We start from the raw sequence: 20409 nt of genomic DNA, 5'->3' as shown, positions 1-20409 counted from the left end.
GCTGAAGGAGGTCATACCACTCTTGTTCCTTAGACCCGGTCCGTGCTCCCGAGAGCGTGGGGCCCTGCTTGGCACCGTGGTCAGCACTCCACGTTCTTTCTCGATGTGGAGGGCACCTCCTTGCCCTCAGCCGGCCCCGAGTGTGTCGCGACGACGGCTGGCCACCCTCCTGCAGCCTGGCTTACCTTGGACGGCACCCCCGCCCCACCAAGTGTGGCCTGAGTGCTTGCCGGCCTCACCGAGGCCACGGGTGTCGGGGTCTGGCTCATAGACGGGAGAGCTGACGAATCGACAGTCAGTTGTACTCAGCCCTGATGGAGACCCCCCAAGGTGGCGGTGGGGGGCAAGGCTGAGAAGCAGCGGGTCTAGAACCCAGATGTCTGGAAGAGGAGTAGTGAGCTTCCCCCTGCAGAGTGCATGTGAGTACCATCAGACTGACGGTTGGTGGAAAGGTGGAGAGACCGGCTGCCCAGCCCCCCGCCCCTGCCGCCGCGGCCCACTCCGGGAGTCGGGGGGCAGAGCCAGTGTGGAAGGGTACCTGGGCGCGGGCAAAGGTTCAGATGCCTCCTCTCCCCTCTGAGCCAGGGTGCCCGCGCAAGTAAGCCAAGATTATCTCACCAACATCCTCTTGTGGTCGCCCCAAGCTGTCAGCGGGGACTGACCTTGGGTTGAAGAAGCCGCTGGTGGGGCCACAGCGGAGGCCTATGGGCCCCTCCCAGCCCTAGCCCCTCGAGGCTCCTGGGGCAGGAGGGCAGCACCGACGGCCAGCTTCCCTCCCCACTGCGGGAGAATAGACCACCTGCAGATACGCAGAAGGCTCCAGGAAGGCCCAGGCTGTGTGGGAAGATCCTGCTGAGGGCCAAGGAGGCCTTCACCAGGCAGAGGGGGCAGCGTGGTGAAGGCCCCATGGCTGGCGGGGGCGGGCAGACGTCGGTGGCTTCAGGCCGTGGTGGGCTGAGGATCGGGGGTGACATGGACCCTCCAGGAGAGCCGGGCTCCACGCAATGTCTGCACTGGGCCTCCCCAGAGCTCCAGCTCCCTCCCGTGGGTGCCTGCACCCCTCCCGGGGAGCCCCCACCCCTTTGGGGCTGTAAGCGCCCAGGAGGCAGTGGGCCAGGACCCTGCCTCGGTTCTAAACGTTAGAGAAGCTTCGAAGCTCTCCAGTGAATGGACTCCTCCCCCCAGGCCTTTGCAGCTCCCAGTGGGGGCCTAGACCCTGCCCCTCGCCCCCCACTGCCACCTGTGCCCACCCATCGCCCTCCACGCCCCTTTGCCGTCGTGCCCTTCTACCCATCGGTGGCACAAGCCCGACCTCACGGGCCCCGAACTGTCTGGGGCTGCTGTGCGCTGGGCCCTGGGGCTCTGGGGTCGGGCAACACCGTTGCCCTCAGCAGCGCCCCATACACTGGGCTGCCCCCCGCTCCTCCTGGGCTTGCCCCGCCCCCAGCCCTGCTCAGCAGCCCCTTCTTCCAGCTTGCTTCTCTCCACCCACCTGGGCCTGGGAATCAGCTCAGCTGCTTGTCAGGACTGTGAGTAAAGCACGAGTCGCTGGGCCCTGAGGGCCTTGGCAGCCTTGGCAGCCAGCGGCTGCAGGCTGGGGGTGCAGCTAACAGGCCAGGGCTGGGCCAGAGCGGCCAGCTGCCCCTGCGTCCTGTGCCTCAGCGTCCTTGTCCAGCAGGCACCAGCTGAGTTAGAGACCCTCCTCCCCGGGGGTCCTGCTGGCCGGGGCCCACAGGAGTGCCTCCCCAGGGGTCACACTGCCTGCTGCCAGCAGGTTGGCTTTTAGACCCAGCCCTGTGTGCTTGGGGGACCCGGGCCCCTGGGGTGGCTGCCCACGGCCCCCAGGCACCCAGGGCTCCCCTAGCGAGGCCCCCTAAGGGGGAGCAGGGCTGCCCCACTGTGGCCTGAGCTGCCCCACAGCCCCCCCCCCCTCCCCGGTGGGAAAGTCTAAATCTGTTGCACTTTTCCCTCTGTTATCAGGGCCTTATCTGGCCACCGTGCGCCGCCCAGAGGCCAGGGTCTCTCTCCTGGCAGCCCCGCGCCCCCACCCACCCCAGGCCCAGTGCCGCCAGCCTGCCCACCACTGCCAGGCCCAGCGAGACCAGAAGCCAAGGCCTTCTGCCAGCGCTGTACCCCCCGCCAGGCCTCAACCCCGTCCACCAACGTGCCACCCCCAGAAGGCAGGTGTGGCACCCCCTGGAGAGCTGAGACTGTAACAGTTGTAATAATAACCTGTCTGTGCTCAGCACCAGGGCACCACCTTGCTGAACCCTGACCCCAGCCCTGCTTTCCATGAGGAAACCAGACTTGGGGAGGTGTGGCCCTCACACAGCCACCTGGCTCAGCCTCTTGCTGTGCCTTCTGCTCGGAATGCTTTTCCCTGGCCCCAGTTGCAGGCCATTCCCTGTCCCCTTCCAGATCTCCATCACTTGTCGCCTCCTCCAGGAAGCCTTCCCTGACTGGCACCTGAACCTCTCCTTCGTGGCAAAGGCCACACTTGGGTTTTTCACTTTGCTTGGGGTATGTCCTGGGGCAGAGTCTGGCCCTCGGTGGACCCAGGAAAGGTTGGACAGGTTAATGAATGCGGGGGTCAAGGAGGGGTGAATGAGAGAACAGTGGTGGAGGATGAGGCCCAGAATGAGGGCTGCTGGCACTCCAGTGGAAGGGCAGGGCCACGTGGTCCATCAGCGTCCACCCCGCCCCCAGGCCAGGGGGCCTGCCTTCAAAATCCAGCCCTGACGCAGGAGGGGCTCCAGGGCAGGTTTCTGGGCCTCTGTCTTCTGCTCTGTAAATGGGGTATAAGAAAAAGGACCTTCCCAGAGAGGCATAAAGGACCCACGTAATGGGCGGGCACAGGGCGGGGCCTCAGGTAAAGAATCACACTGTGGTCAGGCCCCGAGTTGGGTGGGGGGCTCCTGGGGACTCTGCCCTGGTTCTTTCACATGTTTCCAGTGGTCTTGGGGTGCGGGTAGTCACCTCCACTGCATGCAGGTGCAGTCTGCAGGACCAGCTGGGACCAGCGGGAGGCCCAGGGTCTCGGGACTCCCCGTCCAGTGCTCGGAGACACCCTCACCAACTCCCTGCCCGACAGGTCTGCCTAGGGGCCAAAGTCTGGGGGGATTTTGTCCCCTCCACAGAGAACAGCTCCGGCTCTGTTAGAGGTGGTCATTCAAAGCCACCCCCCCCCCGCCCCACCAGCTGCCTCGCCATCAGAGCCAGGAGGGGCCATTAGTCGTGCAGCTCGGGGACTCGGAAGGGAGCGGGATCATCCCGCCACACAGAGCCTGTCTCCGTAATTCAGTCTTAAAGCATGAAGAACGGGAGTTGATGAAATTCTGCTATCAGCGCCCAGCCAATATGCAAACTATCTCGCCCCCAATCAAATAGCTATTATGTTTTCATTTCCATTTCCACGTCCGGCTTAATGAGCAGGAGACGGATCAGCGCGGGGCGTCTGCTCGCCGTGATAACTGAGGGGCTCTGGGCAGCGGGGGCAGCTCTGCGACCGCCATTATCACCACGGGCACCCCGAGACGGGGTCCAGCCTTGGGCACTGGCCTCTCCACCCTGCTGGGCTGTGCGGCCGGCGTCACCCTCGATCCAGGCGTCCGGAGGGTGAAGGGAGGCACAGGGCCACCCTGGTGCAGAGGCGGCTTTGCCTGAGCCAGCGTCTGCAGGGGTAGCATGTCTGGGGAGGGTCCTGCCCTGCCCGCCCCCTCCACTGCTTCCTCACGGGGGCCATGGGCAAGTCACTTCACCTTGCTGGGCCTCAGTTTACTCATCTGCAAAGTGGGCATGACCTCTGGGTGGTGTTGAGAAGCTGGGAGGAGATCTGCCCATCATGACCGGCTCAGGGCCCCGCCGGCCCCCTCCCCACCCCTGTGCAGTCCACACACGCTTTCCCCACCACCCCTACAGTCCGGGCCACCGGGCCGGGGTGGTTAAAGGAGAACATTGTAAAATGCTGAGCACAGGGCTGGTGTACGACAGGTGATGCTTAATAACCGCACGCCCCCCATCCCATTCCCCAGGCCCTACTGCACAGCAGGTGACAGCTAATGTTTGGTGCGTACTTAAGTACACGCTTCACCCTGTGACATAGGAGCTGTTGTGGTTTCCGAGCACAGAGAGGTAGAGTGACTTGCCTGAGGTCACACCGCACGGACTTGCATGGATTGGCCTGGCCTAGCTGTTGGGATCTTTGCCAGAGTGCGTCCCCCAGGGGCCAGGCGGGGCTCATTCCTGGCCCAGGGCAGCCGGGGAAGCAGCAGCGTCTCTCTGCTGGGTGGCCGGTGGAGGAACCCTCCTCCCCAAGCCCCCGGTGGAGTGGGACCCCAGGGTGACCCGGGGGCGGGATGGCACGCTCAGCCTTGGCCGTGACACGTACCCTCATGGGCTCAGAGCGATTTGCTGGTTGGCGGCTGTCTCCGACATTATCAGAGCGGGTTTAATTGTGCTGGAACTGAATTAGCGGCATTAGAATAAATTGCTGCAGCCCGGCAGCCTCTTTCTTCACGCTCGTCGTCACGCCTTTGTGCGGCGCGGGGGCCTTTGTTCTCCCATAAACGGACCCGCCACGAGCTTGGGGCCTCCCTGGGTGGCTGAGGCCCGCCTGAGCGGGGCCCTGACAGTCGGAGCTGCATCCCTGGGTTGGGCAGGGGTGGGGAGGGGGGCGTCAGCTCTGCCCCGACGCTCTGGTCCCTGCGGGCGCTGAGAGCAAGTGGCTTCATACCCGTTCACCGGAGCAGGTGACTGAGGCCCTGAGGTCCTATGGCCATTCAGCTACGGTCCGTCCCCTTGGAGCTCTCATGAGCCCAGGAGGCACAAGCCCGTCTCAGGCTGACCCCAGAGGCCTTTGTGCTGCCCACCGAGGCTGGGATGGCTGCCAGGCCACTGGCCACCGTGACCAGCGGTACCTGCCCAGCACCAACCCCACAGGCGGGGCAGCTTGAGGCCAGCCTCCCCCGCAGCCTCTGCTTTCCTGCCCAGATGCATGCCAAGGCAGGCCACGGCAGGTCGGGCCTCCCACCTGTCCCAGGGGCCACGTTGGACCAGCTGGGCTGTGCCCAGTCCACCTCAGAGGCTCGTCTGTCCATGTGGGTGCGTTGACAAGAAAGCACAAGACTCGGCCTGGGGCTGGTTCTGTGCGGTCTCGGCCTGGCCACGGGGTGGTGAGCACCTGCCCATCTCCTGTAATTACGGCTCCGGGGTGTCCCCGGGGAGGCTGGGACTCAGGTCCGGAGCTGGAGTCCAGACGGCTGCAGCCGGGAAACAACCCTGCCGGGGACTCTCTAGGGCCCTCCAGTGCCTCTGGGATGAGGATCCGCTCCTTGCCCTGGCCTCTCTCCAGCCTTGAAGCCGAGCTCTGTCCAGCCCCCAGGCCCTCCATCCGGAGCCGCGTTCCCAGCTGTCTGTCCCCTCTGAGCTCTGCTGGTGGCATCTCCCCTGCTCTCTCCTCCCTCATTTGCCCCCCTCCCTCCCAGCACTTATAATCTGTTGTTTCCTGTTTGGGGCCCATCTGTTGTTCTTTGACGGTCTCCCCAGCGGGCCTGGGAGTCCCCCGCAGAGTCTCCATGTCCTGGGCACCTCTGCCTCCTGGAGCGGTGTCCGCCCCACATGTTGGCGGGAGGCAGGAAGGGCATCCGCCCCGCCGGGAACGCTCGGTTTTCCTTACTGTAGCCGGCCGCCGTCTGCCAGTGACCAGGGATTTGAGCTGGAAGGCAAACAAAACCAGCTTGACCACCTCTCTGCCCCGTGGAAATTGCTACATTCGGAAAGTCAGGTGGAGCCTCGTTTCTCACATTGCTCCTTCTATCATCGTCTCCCTGGACCACTGCCCTGAGCCAGCTCCTGTAGCCCGCGGTGGAGCTGGCTGGTGGCACCAGGTTTCACCCCTGGGGAAATACAGGGAAGGAGGGGAGTGAGGGAGGGCACCAGAAGACTAGGGGTTTGGTGAGAAGCCCCTGAAACGGCACGTTTTGGTCTCTGTGTTTTCTGGGGAGAAGGCACTGGCTTTCACCAGATCCCCATGGGGGTCATGATGTAGAAAAGGTCACAGAGGCATGAATCCCAGTCAGATCTCCATCAGCTGCTGCTTGCTTGCCTCCAGGGATGGGGAGCTCAGCCTCTGAGAGGTGGCCCTTCCATTCCAAATGCCTCTGCCCCCGATGCCAGCAAGAGCTAGCCCCATTCGGCCCCATCAGGCACCCCCGACACGTGGATTTGCAGACGTTGTCATGACTTCCAGGTGTTTCTTAGGCAGCAAAAGGGCCTGGCTGCTGTGGGGTTGGCAGCCTGGGCTGAGCAGGGGTCTGTGAGTCAGGACCCTGCCCCATGGCCACGCCCAGATGATGGGCATCATCTCCCTGATGACTGGGGGGAGGGAGGGGGCACCGGGGGGGGGCAGGACAGGTGGCTAGTGGAGCCATTTGGGAAGGTAACTAGGGCAGGAGGCAGCTTCAGCCCCAGCACCTGTCTCCAGGCCTCAGGGCCCAGGCTGAACCAGCCACAAGGGGCCTGGGGAGATTTGAGAGCAGAATAAGGAGGGACACCTGCTCACCACTCTCCCCTCTGCCCGCCCTCCCCCGGATGCGCCGGTCTGATGGAGGGTGCTGCCCTGGCGGGTCTGGCTTCCCTCCTCTCCCAGGAAGTCTCTGGGCTCTGAGTCCCCCTTCTCAGCTGTAAGGGGGCTCCGTGGAGCAGACCTGCAAGGGCCTCCTGGGGAAGGTGACGATTGGAATCAGGGGCCGCAGGCCTGAGGCCCTCCGGTCCCAGAGGCTGACCGCCAACACCTGTGGCCCCCCACACCTGTGCCCCATCAAGCACGCATTCCCGTAGCCAGGTGTTCTGAGCACTTCCTGGGCCCCGCACACGGGCCCACCCTCACGAAGCTCCCAAACCTCGGTACCTGAGTGTGGAGAGCTTCTCGGGGAGCTTGTCTGGGCCCAGGAGAGATTTACCCTCACGTCTTAGGGGCTGTGCGTGGGCGCTGGGGCTCCGTGAACCCCCCCGAGGGGGTTGGCAAGGGGGAGGCGAGGGCTGTGGTCCATACAGCCCCCAGGAGCCCCCTGAACCGGAAGAGGCACCGTGGCTGCTCCCAGAGCTTGGAACAGAGCAGAGGGGAGACCCCGGGAGGGGCCAGGACCACCCTCCTGGCCAGAGGGGTCAGTGCGCTGAGAGGTTGCAGAGCTGGGGAGGTGGGGGTGGGACGCCAGGGTGACCCCAGGCGTTGGAACTGTTGCAGGGACTGGGGTGATACAAGGGTGAGATGTGCACAAGTCTTGGGGGCGCCGCTCACGGCCTCTGGCCCTGTGAGGTGGCAGAGCCTATGGCCCTCTGCCCGGGGCGGGGGTCTGGAGTCCGGGGGCCATCGCCCCACAGAGCCTCACGATTCCCTTCGGGCTGTGTCTGCAGGTTCCCTTGGAGACGTGGAAGCTACGGAAGAGGCTCAGGCCATGGACGCCAGCTGCCCAGAGCGGGAGGCCGGAACACCGGAGCCCGAGGCCGCAGGAGAGCCCGAGCCCCTGAGCCCTTCCAGTCCAGGTGAGCCCGGCGGTGGGTGCACGACGGGCCGGCGTCTCACGCCCTGCGCTGCCGCACCCCTTCCCACGTCCCCACCGGTGAAGTGCGCCTTGTGCTTGCTGGCGTCTGTGGGCCAGTGGCTGGGCAGCTGGCGGCCGGGGGCCTGGAGGGACGGGGGTGGGAGACACGTACACCCTCAGCATGAGGAGGGTCTTGGGAGTCCAGCCCCTTCTGGTACAGAGGGGCAGACAAAGGCCTCGATGGGGAAGGTCTAGTCCAGGCTTGGACAGGGAGTCCTGGGCCACTGAGTGACCTCGAGGAAACCATGCCCTCCCCCACCTCCGTTTACCGTCTGTGGGATGGGGCAGCGAGGCCTCAGCCCGCGTGGTCTAGCACATACCAGGTTCTCCTGCTTTGGCACTGTACCCCATTTTACAGACGAGGGCATGAGGCCCGGAGTGGTGAAGGGACTTGCCCACGGTCACACAGCCTGTAAACACCCGAGCAGTGATCTGACCCCAGGTCTGGATTCAGGTTGATTTCCCTTCGTACAGAGCCTGCTCCCCCCACCCCAGGCACCTGGAACCTTTCCTTGGACCCTCTTCGTGGCAGTTTCGGGGGTGGGGGTGGTGTTGGGGAGAGACCCAGAGGTGAATCAACCTGACACCGGGAAGCCTGCTCTGGACAGGTCCCAGCGGGCCTCAAAGTAAGGGCAGCTTCTCTAGCCGTACCCGCAGACACCCCCAGGACGAGAGGCCTCCCTGAGGTGGACGCATGGGGGAGGTCAGCACCCTCACCCCTGTTTTCCTGAGGAGGATACTTGACTTGGGGGATTAGTGGGGGATCTCGTGTGCCTGCTCTGAGCTGGACTCACCGCTCCCTGCCTCCCCGTTGCTGGCCGTGGCCAGGGGTCTTACCCCCATTCAGGGCCATGACGCTCTTGGCACACGGGGGCTGAGTAACCCCCAGGCCGTAGTCTGATGGGGGAGATGTAGCCCCAAAGCAGACCGTTTCAGAAGGCAGTGAGTAGGTGACATGACGGGGTAAAGGAGAGGTGGGGCGGGGGTGACACTGAGCAGAGACCAGAGGATGCACAGAGAAGGGCGTACCTGCCACTTCAGAGGCCGAGAGGGACTGGCCAGTGGGCAGCGGAGATCCTAGGCAGACGTACTCACTGTGGACCCCCCGCCCCCAGCGTTTCCCAGTCTCCGAGCATCCGTGCCCTGCCCCCCGCAATGACCACAGGCCAGGAGCCCAACGAGCCTCGTCCTCTGAGACCTGCTGGCCCCGGTGTCCCTTTCCACAGTGGCGGCCTCATCGGGAGTGGGGGGCGGAGGCTCCCCTCCCCCCAGCTCGCCCAGGGACAGTGGCCGGGAGCCGCTTTGCAGTCATTACTATTATCTCTGCCGCCTGCCTCATCACCACGGCGAGTGGTGCAGCCCGCTGCCCCCGGGCCCGTGCTCCTGCTCTGCCTGAGCCTCAGTTTCCGCATCTGTGTCTGGGCGGCCGAGGCTGCGGGAGTGCGTGAGGGGCCCCTTATCACCGCCACCATCGTCCCCGCTGTTAGGTGCTGTGTGCCGCCGGGGGCACCCTGAGCTGCCAAAGGCCAAGTGGCTGTTGCTGGTGGACTTTGACCCGGTGGTTTTCCAGGGGAGCCGGGCCCCTTATCTGATCTGCTAGCCGGGGCTGGGGCTGCGCGGGGTGGGGGCGGGGCCGGGGAAGGAGCTGGAAAAAACAGCCGGGGTTGCACCTGGCACAGGCCGCGGTGATAACGCCGAGATGGGCGAGATAAGGCGGCGGGAGCCGTATCTGCCTCTCGGGCAGGCCCAGCGCGGTTCCCGCGCGAGGGCTGGAGCTCAAATGCCAGCCACGTTGATTTATAGCCAAAAATAATAGGACTTTTATACTGTGTGATTGATTTATTTGATGTTAATCACAGCTCTTATCTCGGGTATTAATAATCTGCCGGGCGTGTGACGTCACCAAGGGGGGGCTTTTATGGGAGCTCATCGATTGGGGACCGTGGTAGTTATCAGGCTCGGCAGGGAAGGCAAATATGCCCTTTGGGCTGGAATTGGGTGCAGGGCCCGGCTCGAGGGGCCCCCAGCTGCCGGCGGAGGAGACCAGGGAGCCGGGGCCTACACGTGTGCCCTTTAGGCCACCCTACCCGCTAATTATTAGCTGCAGCTGGAATAATAATTACTGCTGCAATTAATGAGGGGATGAGAGGTTTTAAAGGCCAAGGAGAAAATTGAGGTCTCTGTCCCCCGTTAGCGCAAACCTGGGTGTGGGGGGTGACCTTGCGCACGTGCTCACCCACTTGGGCCTCAGTTTCCCTCCCGGCCACAGGGCGAGATGGGGGAGGTGGGTGGATCGGTGCCCAGGGATGGCAGGGCCTGATGGTGTTTTCTGTCTGCAGACGCTAATCCCCCACCCCCACCATCGCCACCGCCCCCCACGCCCCCAGGAGGCCCCGAGGAGATGAAGGGGCAGGAGTCGGAGACAAGGCTGGAGGAGGAGTCTGGCGTATCCTGGAGCGGGCCAGGTAAAGCACCCCTGCAGTCGGTCGGTCGGTCGGTCGGTCGGGGCCTGGAGGCCCAGCCTTCTGAAAATCCAGGGAGCCTGCTGTCCTGGCGGCTTGGGTGGGACAGGCCCTGCCTCCTGGCTGAGGAGGCCGGTGGCGACCCTCTGGGCCAGGGCCTGTGCCCGTTCCAAAGTCCAGCACGCTGCGGGGGCTCCCGGGAGGCATTCCCCTCTGGCTGGGCAAGAGGAGCCTCAGGTGGGGAGGGCGGGGAGAGGCATTGTGGGCATGCGTCTGGAGGGCCGTCCCCCCCGGGCTGGGGGTTCCGGCCGGGGTGGGGTGGCTGCAGTCACGTGGGAGGCAGGCGTCGGCCCCACCTGCCCGGTGCTGGAGCGCGGGGCGTGGCTCTGAGGGTGGTTTCCTGCTACCCGTCGCCCCGACCACCAATTTGCAGCCAAAAGTCTGACCAGAGGTGTTCTCCATAATTCTGGGGCAAGTGGGGTGGCGTGCGGGGGCGTGGGGCTGCATCTCTGGACACAGGTATGGCTTGTCCTCAAGGACGGGGGCGAGGCGGCCCTTGGCTCAGACATGTGCAGATGCAGGAAGCATTCACTGAGTGCACGCCGTGTACCCGACACACAGCTGTGAGCAGATGATCTTCGGAGAGTGTGTGCAGGAGTGATGCGAGTGTGGCTCGGGCCGTGGCAAGGGGCACGTAGGCAGGGCCTTGCCTTGCTGTGGGCTCAGGGAGGGCTTTGCCAGGGCAGAGGGGACCCCCGTTCCTCCTCAGAGGGCCATGGGAAGGAGGGGTTGGCCTGGCGCTCACAACCAGGACGGTGACCCCACCCCACGGGGAAAGCGAGTCCGCTCTCAGCCCCTCCCGCCTGGGTGGGCCGTGGTGTTGTCTAGGAGCCGAGCATCCTGGGCAAGACAGTGCTGGGGGTCCCCTCTGCTGCCCCCAGCACAGCAAGCCCGCTGCCCTTCAAACAGACTGGGTTTGTGTCCCTCAGCCGTCCCCCCCCACTTCTTGGGGTCCCATTGATGGCGGGGGGGGGTGCCCAGGTGTCCTGGTAGATAGGCGGCAGCCATGTGCCCTGTCCCCACCAAGGAGAAGCTGGCCAGGGGGGCCAGGGGCCATGTGTCCTTGAGGCCCTCGGGGCCTAGTCAGGCATCGCTAAGCCACATGGGTGGCTGGGTGCTTGGGTCCGCACCGGGGCCATTCTGCACACAGCACAGTGCCTTAGGGCTGGGCAGGGACCCTGTGGTCAGACTGCTCTTCCTGCCTCAGTTTCTCCAGCTGCAGATGAGGTCGCAACGAGGCGCCCCCCCCCCCGAGAAGCTAGGTCAGCACTCCCGCGGGCCCTATAACCCCTCACATTTCAGTCTTCATCAGGAAACTTCCTGCTGCGGTGGGGGGAGCAGGGACCACCCACGTGCCTGAGGGGCCCTGACTGAAGCCACAACCACCGGGAAGAGCATCCATGGGGAGGAAAGCACCACGCAGTCCCCACACCAGCCTCTGAGGTGGGCACAGCGTGACAAAGGGACTTGTCCAAGGTCACCCAGCTGGGAAGCAGCAAAGTGGGCTGCAGACCCGGCTCTGGGGTGCAGACCCAGCTCCTGGGGTACAGACCGGGCTCTGGAAGTGCAGACCCAGCTTTGGGGTACAGACCCGACTCCTGGGGTGCAGACCCGACTCCTGGGGTACAGACCCGGCTCCTGGGGTGCAGACCCAGCTTTGGGGTGCAGACCCAGCTCCTCGGGTGCAGACCAGGCTCCTGGGGTGCAGACCCAGCTCCTGAGGTGCAGACCCGACTCCGGGGTACAGACCCAGCTCCCAGGGTGCAAGCCCGGCTCTGGGGGTTCAGGCATGGCTCCGGAGCAGGGGCTGCGATGTGTCAGCAGCAGCTTCAGTTGCCATCCCAGGATGCAACACAGTGCCTCACCCCCATTTTATAGATGGGGGCACAGAGGCCCTGAGAGGCTGGGAGCTGACCCCAGGGCAGGGGGGTAGGAGCTGGGGTGGCCGTGGTTTAGGGCTGGGGTGCATCCTCTGGGGCCGGGGGGCTCCCTCTCAGCCTCCGCAGATAGGAATTTCTGTGCAGTGGGCAGCGATGGGCCGATAAGCCGCCCCTGGCCAACCGCCGCGGTGCCTGCCCCCTATCAGACCCCGGACAGGCCACACTTATCGTCCGCCAGGGAAGCCAGAGAGGCCCACTGCATCCTTATCTCTGCGGGGCTGCCCATGCCAGCGATGGGGCAGCAGGGCTTTGCCAGGGCCTGGCCGGGCCGGCGTCCCTGAGGGCAGTGCCCAGCCCAGTGACCTGCCGCGGCAGGGGGGCCTGCTCTGTGGCCTTTGCCCACAAGCCCTGCTTTCCCTCCCCTTGTCTGACCCCGAGCCCCTCTGCATGTCCTGGGCGAGCCTCTCTCCCTCCCTGCGTCTCTGAGTCTGTGTCTTGCTTCTGGCTGGCCGCCACTTTTCTGTCCCCAGATGGGGAAAAAGTGCTGGCCCCACCACCTGGCTTGGGGACCGGGCTTGGGGGGCCAGCCTGGGGGACACCGGGTACCGTTCTCCTCCAGGATGAAGGGGCTAGCTTGGACCCCAGTGCACCGTGCACTGTCTGGTTTTGGGGGAGTGACTGGGCCCCAAGCCTCCGTTTCCCACCCAGCCTGCACGAGGTGGGCCTCGGTCACCTCACAGAGCCTAGGGCTGAGCACGCACCTGGCACGGTGCACACTGCTCATCCCCACCTCCCCTCTCTGGCTGCCATCTGCTAGCCAGGGCTCCTGGGGCTCTCACGGACCCCCTTTGCTCCTGCTGGGACCCACCACCCAGCGAGGCCCAGGAGCCGGTGACCACAGCCCAGCAGAGACCGGGCCTCAGGGCCTCTCGGCCGCAGCATAGCGTGTGCAGAGGAGCTGCCTTTCCGGTGGTCAAGGCCCAGAGCAGACGGTCGCGAGCACCCCCAGGAGGCACCCCCAGGGCACCGGGCAGGAAGGCGGCCTCCCAGGGGGGCCTGGACACACCGCCAACACAGGGGAGGTCTTGGATGCGAAAGGACGTCCTCAACGCTGGAGTGCGGGTCTGGGACGCGTGAGGGGCCCACGGTCTCCTAGGCCCGTTCCTGCCCCACCTGATACCTGCTGACCCCGGAGCTCCAAAAGCAGTCTGGGGAGGTGCTCAGGGATGTGTCTTCATTTGAAAGAGTTGTGAGCTCTGTTGGCTTAGCTCTCGAGCATGACTGGTCCCGTGGGAGCCCCCCCCCCCAACCCCGGCATAGCTGTGTTGAGAGGCAGGATCACAGACCCCCGAGCACACCTGCCCCGGTCTGGGTCCAGCTTTGCCGAGTGACTGTGGACTGTGTGCCTGACCTCTTGGGGCCCCCGTTTCCTCCTCTCCATGCTGGAGCTAGGGAGAGCGGTAGCTTCACGGGGGGCCAGCACGCAGAGGGCCAGCCGTAGCGTCCTCCGCCCGCCCGGCAGCCTGGGTTCCTCTGGGAAGTGGGGTGTCAGCGGGGTCCACAAGAAGGAACCGCTCTCTGGCCAGAAAGGCACTGCACCTCTCAGCCGGCCCGGCCACGCGGCCCCGAGGCAGGGAGAGGCCGCCTTTCGCTTCCCTGTCCGTGGTGTGGTCTTGTCCCCCCGCCCCCTCCACTCTCCCCTGCCCTGGGCACGAGAGGCCCCCACCGCACTTGGAGTGGGCGGGGCCAGGCAGGGTTGCAGACCCAGCTCTGAGCCGGCTCTGTCCCTGCGGTCCTCTGAGCAGAGGGACAGTAGCCCACCTCGGGCCGGCAGGGGCTGGGACAGAGCCCACACCCCGTGTTGATGAATACTCTCTGGACCCTCATGAGTTGGTGTGCGGGGATGTGTCCTCCGTGCTGGGAGCTCAGACCACACCCGCGAGTGAACCATGGAGTGTGCAGGAAAGGGAGGAGATCCTGGCGGACAGGGAGGCCCCCACACGGGCCCCACAGGGCAAGGAGGTCCTCTGGTCACAAGTGGACAGTCTGAGTAAAGGCTCAGGAGTGCGATCAAGGCCTGGTCCCCAGTCTGTAGGGAGGGGGTACAGCCCATGGTGGGGAAGGCACCCACTGGGGCTTGGGGAAAGGAGGATGCTGGGCTGGGGGCCTTTGAAGGGAAAGGGGGTGAGTGTCAGGAAGGGGGAGAGCTCGGTATTTTTATCTTTGAAATGACCTTGTTCGCTGGAGGGGCAGGCTGTTTAAAATTCCGATATGCAAATGACTGAGAGCTGTAATCTGTAATCCCCAAAGCATGTCTGGAGGGCAGCTGGCCAGGAGCTCTCTGCCTGTGAGGGGTCAGCCCCCCGCTCCATGCCCCCCCCCAGTCCTCCTGCCATCATCCCATTCCCCACCCCCTGTCTCCCCACTTAACATCTAGAAAAAGCAGATCAGGCAGGCAGGCCAGCCCCTGTTAGGACCAAGAGCCTGTAGGGTCCCATCCTGAGTGGGGGTCCTGGGCCCGTCACCCACCTCCTGGCCCCCATGGGAGCCTCTGTTCCGTGGCCGTCAGCATGCCCTCAGCCTGCCTGGCCAGGTCATGGGGAACTAGATGAAGGGAACATCTGTGGGGAGTCCCAGGGGGGTCTGGGAGCCTCCTCTGCAACCAGCCTCGTGGTGTGAGGTCCCCTCCCCGCCTGCTTGCCTGGCACAGGGCAGGCGAGAACCAGCTCTCCATCTGCCCCTCTGGGAGCCAAGGTCCAGACACCCTGGCGGGGGAGCAGCGTGCACCCGGCTGCTGAGCGCAGGGCTGTCCGCGGCAGGTGCCACATGCCAGGTGGGGAGCAGGGAGGTGAACCTGGGAGGCCCACAGGGGCCTCCCACCAGCTCCGGGGACATCAGGTGGCTATGAAGAAGGAAGGGCGTGGTCAGAGTCACACTTGGTGGCCAGGCCTGGCTTTGTGATCAGAGCCCCAGGACAGGGGTCCCTTTCACCCACAAGTGCCTTGGAGCCCGGAAGTCTTTCCTGGTGACCACTGTTTACGAAACAAAATCTGATTGGCCAGCATCAGGGGTTACCTTTTTTGTCCCCATGTCGGGCCCTGGAGGCAGAGACAGAAAGGCTGGCCATGTCCTCATGGCACTGCAGGTCAGCAGAAGCCTCCGTAAGCTGAGGCTTAAAGGACCAACTGGAGCGGGGTGAGGGTGTCCAGGCATTGAGCTGGTACGTGCAAAGGCCCTGAGGTTTGAGTACGGTGGGTGTGGCTGGAGCACTAGGATGGGCACAGACCGGTCAGGGTTTGGGCTCAGTGTAGGGAGTATAGATGCCTCTGCTGTCTTGGCTATAAAATGAGAGACGGGAGGGTTTTAAGTGAGGTATTGGGCTCAATGCCGTGCAGCGGATGGGTTGAAAGCGCACCCCCAGGGAGCATGGTGCTATAATGGGCCAGAGGAGGCAGCTTCCTCCTGCTCGAGCGCTGAAGCCTCACCCCCCCACCCCGGGGTCCTGGGGAGTCTGCTGGAACTTTCGCCCCTGGAGTGTGAGCAAGGGCGTTGGGCTGGCTATCTGGGCCGTTCTCGGCTGACTAATCTCACTGTGGAGTTTCTAGGCAAACCTCAAGGTTTGTTATCGGCAGCGGGCGGTCGGGCTGCCGAGGCAGGACGGCCTGTCCTGATGGACAGCCCGGGAGATGGAGCGATACAGGGTGGCCGCGCGTCCCCTCCCACCGCCTCGGCATGTGTGGGTGGGAAAAATCATTTCAGCTATTCTGCGTTATCGTGGGGCCTGGCACCGCGGCCCGATAGGCCTATTTGTCTTAGATTAACAGATGGGGGGGAGGGGGGAGGGAGAGGGTAATGGCGGGTGGCAAGGGTCAGCCTGGGGTCAGCTCCAGAGACCAGACCCAGTGGCTGGGTCAGGAGTCACGTCTTCTGGGTCCCCGGGGAGGGAGTCCACACTGTGGTCCCTGGGGGACGCATGCCCTGAGACCCACACAGCAGGCCCTCCACCCATCCTTGAGCCTCCCCATTTCACAGCTGAGCAGCCCGAGGCTCCAGGAGATGGGGGGCAGCCCTGGGGGTGGGGATGCTGTGCGTCGCTGTGGTCAGCCAGCCTTCCTTCCTGCCCAGGTGTTTACCGAGCACCTGCTGGGAGCCAGGTACGCCGCGGCTGCTGGCCGCAGTGGGAGATGGTCCCCACTTAGAGCTGTGTTGTGGGGGTGACAGGCCATAGTGCCCGAAGAGCATGGTGTCTAGGGCCCAGGAGTAGGAAGAGGAGGAGGTCATTTATTCACTCCACAAACACTTGGATGTTAGACAGCTGCCTGGGCCGGCAGCCTGCAGGCGGCCGGGGAGCTGACGCCCGAGTCCGGGGGACGGAGACTGCGTAATACAGGAGCGGTACCCTCATATGGCCGAGGAATAGAGGGGGAGTGATGCCGGGCCCATGCGGCACCCAGACCAGGACAGGGAGGGGAAGCACTGTCCCGGGAACAGTGCCCCGGGCAGAGGGCACAGCGGAGGCGAGAGTCCTGAGGCCGGAGTGAGCCCTGCTGCAGCCGGGGTGAGTGCAGGGGTGAGGAGGGAGGAGGCAAGCTCGGACCAAGGGGGCTGCCTCACGTATGTGGTTGTCGAGGAAACGGAGCTCAGGGGCTTCCACCAGCACAGGCCCAGGGGGGCTGGCTGATCAATGGGCCCCTCGGCTGCCCACTGCCTGCTGGCCCCGAGCTCTTTCCATGATGTTGGTCCTGGGCCAGGGAAGGGGCCTGGACCCTCGGCCCGCATCCACCGCCACAGCTCAGGCCTGCCCACGTCTCCGAGCAAGGCCTACAGACTGGGCCCCTGGGCCGGGGCTGAGGTGGGAGCCATGCATGAGCCTGTGGCCTGGCCTCCGTGGCCGGCCTGGCCCACATAGATGCCCCTGTTGCACTACCCAGTGGGCGCCAGGGGTCAGGCCGCGCACAGCACCCCAGGAAGGCCATGTGCAGAGGGGCGTCTGCGGTAAGACCTCCCTGTCCCTCTCCGGTGGGGACCCTTGAGGCGTGGAGCTGGCCGTGGCTTCCCCCATGGCTGGGCTGCTGACCCCTTGACCCTGGGCAGCCCTTCCCCACGGTTAGTGGCTCTTGACCGCGGAGGCGCCATCCACCTGGCGCCCCGATGGGCCCTTGACTGGCTCTGTCTTCCGACTGCACCCCCAGCAACGACATGGGGGCCGCAGGTCCCCCAGGACCGGGACCTGTGAGAGGAACAGATGTCAGCAAGACTCAGAGACCGCCGTCCTGCAGCCAGAGTTCATCCCCGTTCGCTCACTAGCCAGTGCTTCTGCTCACTGAGCACCGATGCGTACCAGCCCCTGTAATAGACACTGAGGACACGGCCTGAACAAGCAGCCCAGACGCCGCCCTCCTGGGGCCACAGGCCGTGACAGGGACAGCAGCGAGGGGCTCGGACCCTGAGCCAGGGATGCAGACTGAGGGGAGCGGGGGGGCGGGGCAGAACCCACGTGGTGTGCACAGACCGCGCACGGCTGGGAGAGCAGGCTGCAGACTCGCTGGGTGACCCGCCACATAGAGCTCAGCCCAGCAAAGGCCCTGCGGTGGGACTGCAGGGCGGGAGGGGCTGACCACCATGTGGGGGTGGACCGCAGGGGTTCGTGGGTGCACTTGCAAGACCCGTGAGAAAGCTGATGGGAATTTGACATCAGATGCCACACCCCCCGTTTTACAGACGGGGAAACTGAGGCTGTCCCATTGCCACCACTGGGCTCTTGAGTGGAGACTGAGGCAGCCCTGCCTCCTGGGGAGTGGCCACCTCCCAGCCCCATCGCACACGGTTCTTGGGGGCTCCCCCAACCCCTCCCAGGGTATAGACGCCACCTGGCGGAGGGCAGGTAGGCAGCCCAGTAGCTGGCAGGGCACGTGGCTGGGGCCTGAGTCGTCGGCCACCCGGCAGCGGGTGGGGGCCCAGGCCTGGCCGCCTGCCCTGTGCTGCCCGCTGACCTCACCGGCCTTCCGGGAGCGGCTATCTGTGGCCAGGGTGGCCTATCTCGGCCGCGGACGCTAATCGAGCCCAGCTTCCTCCTCTGCCCTCCCACCCAGCTTCCTGCCCCGGCCAGACCGCCCCCTGGCCCCAGGCTGTGTCTGAGCGGCCTCCTCGGCCCTACCAGCACCTCCCAATGTCAGTGCGCTGCAGGTCTGGGTCTGCCTGCCCACACCTGGGGCCCCTTCCAGAAGTTTCTCTCCCTGTCCTCCTCCTAGGCCCAAGCTCAGACTCTCCCCAGCCTGGCCGTGTGGCCTGGGGTGTGTCAGCTCAGCGTGCTCAGCCTGTGGCCTCTGTGGTGTGGTGGCCGCAGACACGCACCTGGGAGACACGCAGGGGACGACGGGGCTGGCACCTGATGCGGGCCGTTCCCGCCACGGTGGCCACCACGGCTATGACCTTCGTGAAGACCAGCAGGGCTCTCTTCCTGGGACCAGCGCTGGTCCTGCCCCTTGGCCACCGGAAGGACCCCCCCTTGCTGGTGTCTCTGTCCGCCTCCCTGTCCCTCTCCTGTTCTCCCTGGCCGGCGGGGCCCGAGATGGCCTCCAGCTGTCCCCTGTCGCTGGGCACCTTGGGCCCACTGTGCCCTCCTGTGGGCTCAGGCTGCTCCTCTGGGATGGGGACAGGGCGTCGGGGCTGTCTGGAGGCATGAGGAGGGCCGGGGACGGGCCTGGGCAGGGCGGGCGGCTGGAGGGCTGCAGGGCGCCGTGGCCATGTGGCCTCTGCTGGCGTGTGCCAGGGTCTCCCAGGATCTGCCCCTGCCCCAAGGAGTGGGCGCCTCGGTCACACCCACCTGACAGGGAAACAGGCTTAGCGAGGCGCAGCAGCCCTCTCAGACCCAGGATGGGAACGGGGCCCGCCCGCAGCCCTGCTGCCCGCCCCTCGGGCCTCGACACTCCATTCTCCGAGACCCCTCCCCTTCCACCAGCACGGGCTCGCTCTTTATTTATTTATTTATTATTCCTCTATCTCTGTGCGTAACTTTTGATTTCCTCACCGTGTTTTTCCATTACGGCGGCGGTGGACGCGGCCGATAAGATCGGTCCCCGGAGATGGGACAAAGGGGCCGCCATTGGCTCGAGGGCTGGTCATATCCTGCCCGAAAGGGCCGAGCTGGGCCTGAAATGTGGCGTGATGGTATCGCGGGGGCTTTTGTGTGTCGTCGCGGAGGGGGCCCCTCGCCCGCCCGCCTGCCCCCCCGGCCCGGGACCCCCCTTTGCCCCCACAGACAGAAGACAGACGCCTCTGCGCCGCCCCCCGCCCCGGCTGCCTGCAGCGGCCTCAGCAGGTGCTCGGTCAGCCGTGGTCTGTGCGGGGCCAGCTGGTCCTTCGCTTCCCGAGCCTGGGTCCTGCCCCCGCTGGGCCGGCGCTCCCAGACGCCTGGCTGGAGCCCCTAGCTCTTGCCTTGACTCAGCAGTTCAGCTCCTAGGAATTGGTCGCAGGACAGTCCTCTCCGCGTGGACAGGCATCGGGGGGCGAGGAGCGCCACCACAGCGGTCTTGATGATGGGAAGCCATTTATTTAGTAATTTATTTTGCCGTCCTGTAGAATCTCTAGGAGAGGGAGAAATGATTCTAAAAGAAGCAAATTCTACACAGATTCCTAAACATTTGGCCGGCCCGTGCATCGCCCTGCACACACTCGCGTGGGGTGGACACACCCAGCGCCAAAGCCCACGGTCACAGCAGCTCTGGGACTGACGCCGGGGAGGCCCCACTCCCTGAGCCCTCACTGGTTCTGCATAATTCCCAGTTGCCCCGCCCCAGGGCCCAGGGCAGCAACAGCCCGTCCCCTGATGGCCCGGGACCTTGCTGGGTCTCAGAGGGCATGTGCTGCCACCCTGGTAGATGAGCGAGGGGCAAGGTGTGGAGGTGGGAGTGAGCCCCGTGCTCTGCAGGCCGAGACGCCCCGCGGAGCCCAGCGGTGAGCTCCAGCCAGATTCGGTGCCCAGTGGGGAGCCTGAGGGTTCCTGAGCAGAGGAGAGGTGGGAAGGAGCTGGGCTTTCTGTCCATGCCCCTCACCCGCTTCCCCTGCCCTGGCCCAGCCCTGCTCTCCTGCCTCCGCCTCCAGGGGCATGAAGCACAGAGCCCTGGATGCAGTTGGATCCCCGGGCTTGAACCCCGTTACGCCCCTCACTGTGTGGCCAGGTCCTCTCTGACCCTTGGCCTCATCTGGTAACGGGGAGAAGAGCCACCCTGATGGCCTGGCGGGAGAGGGGGAGGGGCGGGCTTGAGGACCAGGCTGCTCAGCGCCGAGAAAGCAGGTGTCTGTGGGTTCCGTGCCTTGCAGGCCCAGGCCTCTCCCTGGGTCCCAGCCTCCCTCCCCATGTGAGAGCGCCTCCTTTGTGGGTGGGGCAGATGAGAAGCGCAGGGC

General features: G+C 65.0%; 1 protein-coding gene across 2 annotated transcripts in view; it reads left to right on the top strand.

The window, feature by feature from the left end:
* The window catches only part of ZFPM1 (zinc finger protein, FOG family member 1), a 61341-nt gene that overhangs the window by 19252 nt on the left and 21680 nt on the right, over window positions 1-20409 (top strand). Inside the window, exons 1-3 of one of the 2 annotated variants that reach the window (XM_081806242.1) lie at window positions 7116-7163; window positions 7414-7542; window positions 9941-10066. In XM_081806242.1, coding sequence (XP_081662368.1) covers window positions 7455-7542; window positions 9941-10066 — 214 coding nt within the window. In that variant the 5' untranslated portion in view covers window positions 7116-7163; window positions 7414-7454. Of the gene's footprint in view, window positions 1-7115; window positions 7164-7413; window positions 7543-9940; window positions 10067-20409 lie in introns of those variants that run through there. The other variant, XM_081806241.1, reaches the window with a different exon arrangement.

The sequence above is a fragment of the Leptonychotes weddellii genome, chromosome 16 (assembly GCF_054177405.1).
Source record: "Leptonychotes weddellii isolate Sample4059 chromosome 16, ASM5417740v2, whole genome shotgun sequence".
Classification (NCBI taxonomy): Eukaryota; Metazoa; Chordata; class Mammalia; order Carnivora; family Phocidae; genus Leptonychotes; species Leptonychotes weddellii.
The sequence above is the reverse complement of the archived record's forward strand: the minus strand, read 5'-3'. Positions and strand labels throughout refer to the sequence as shown.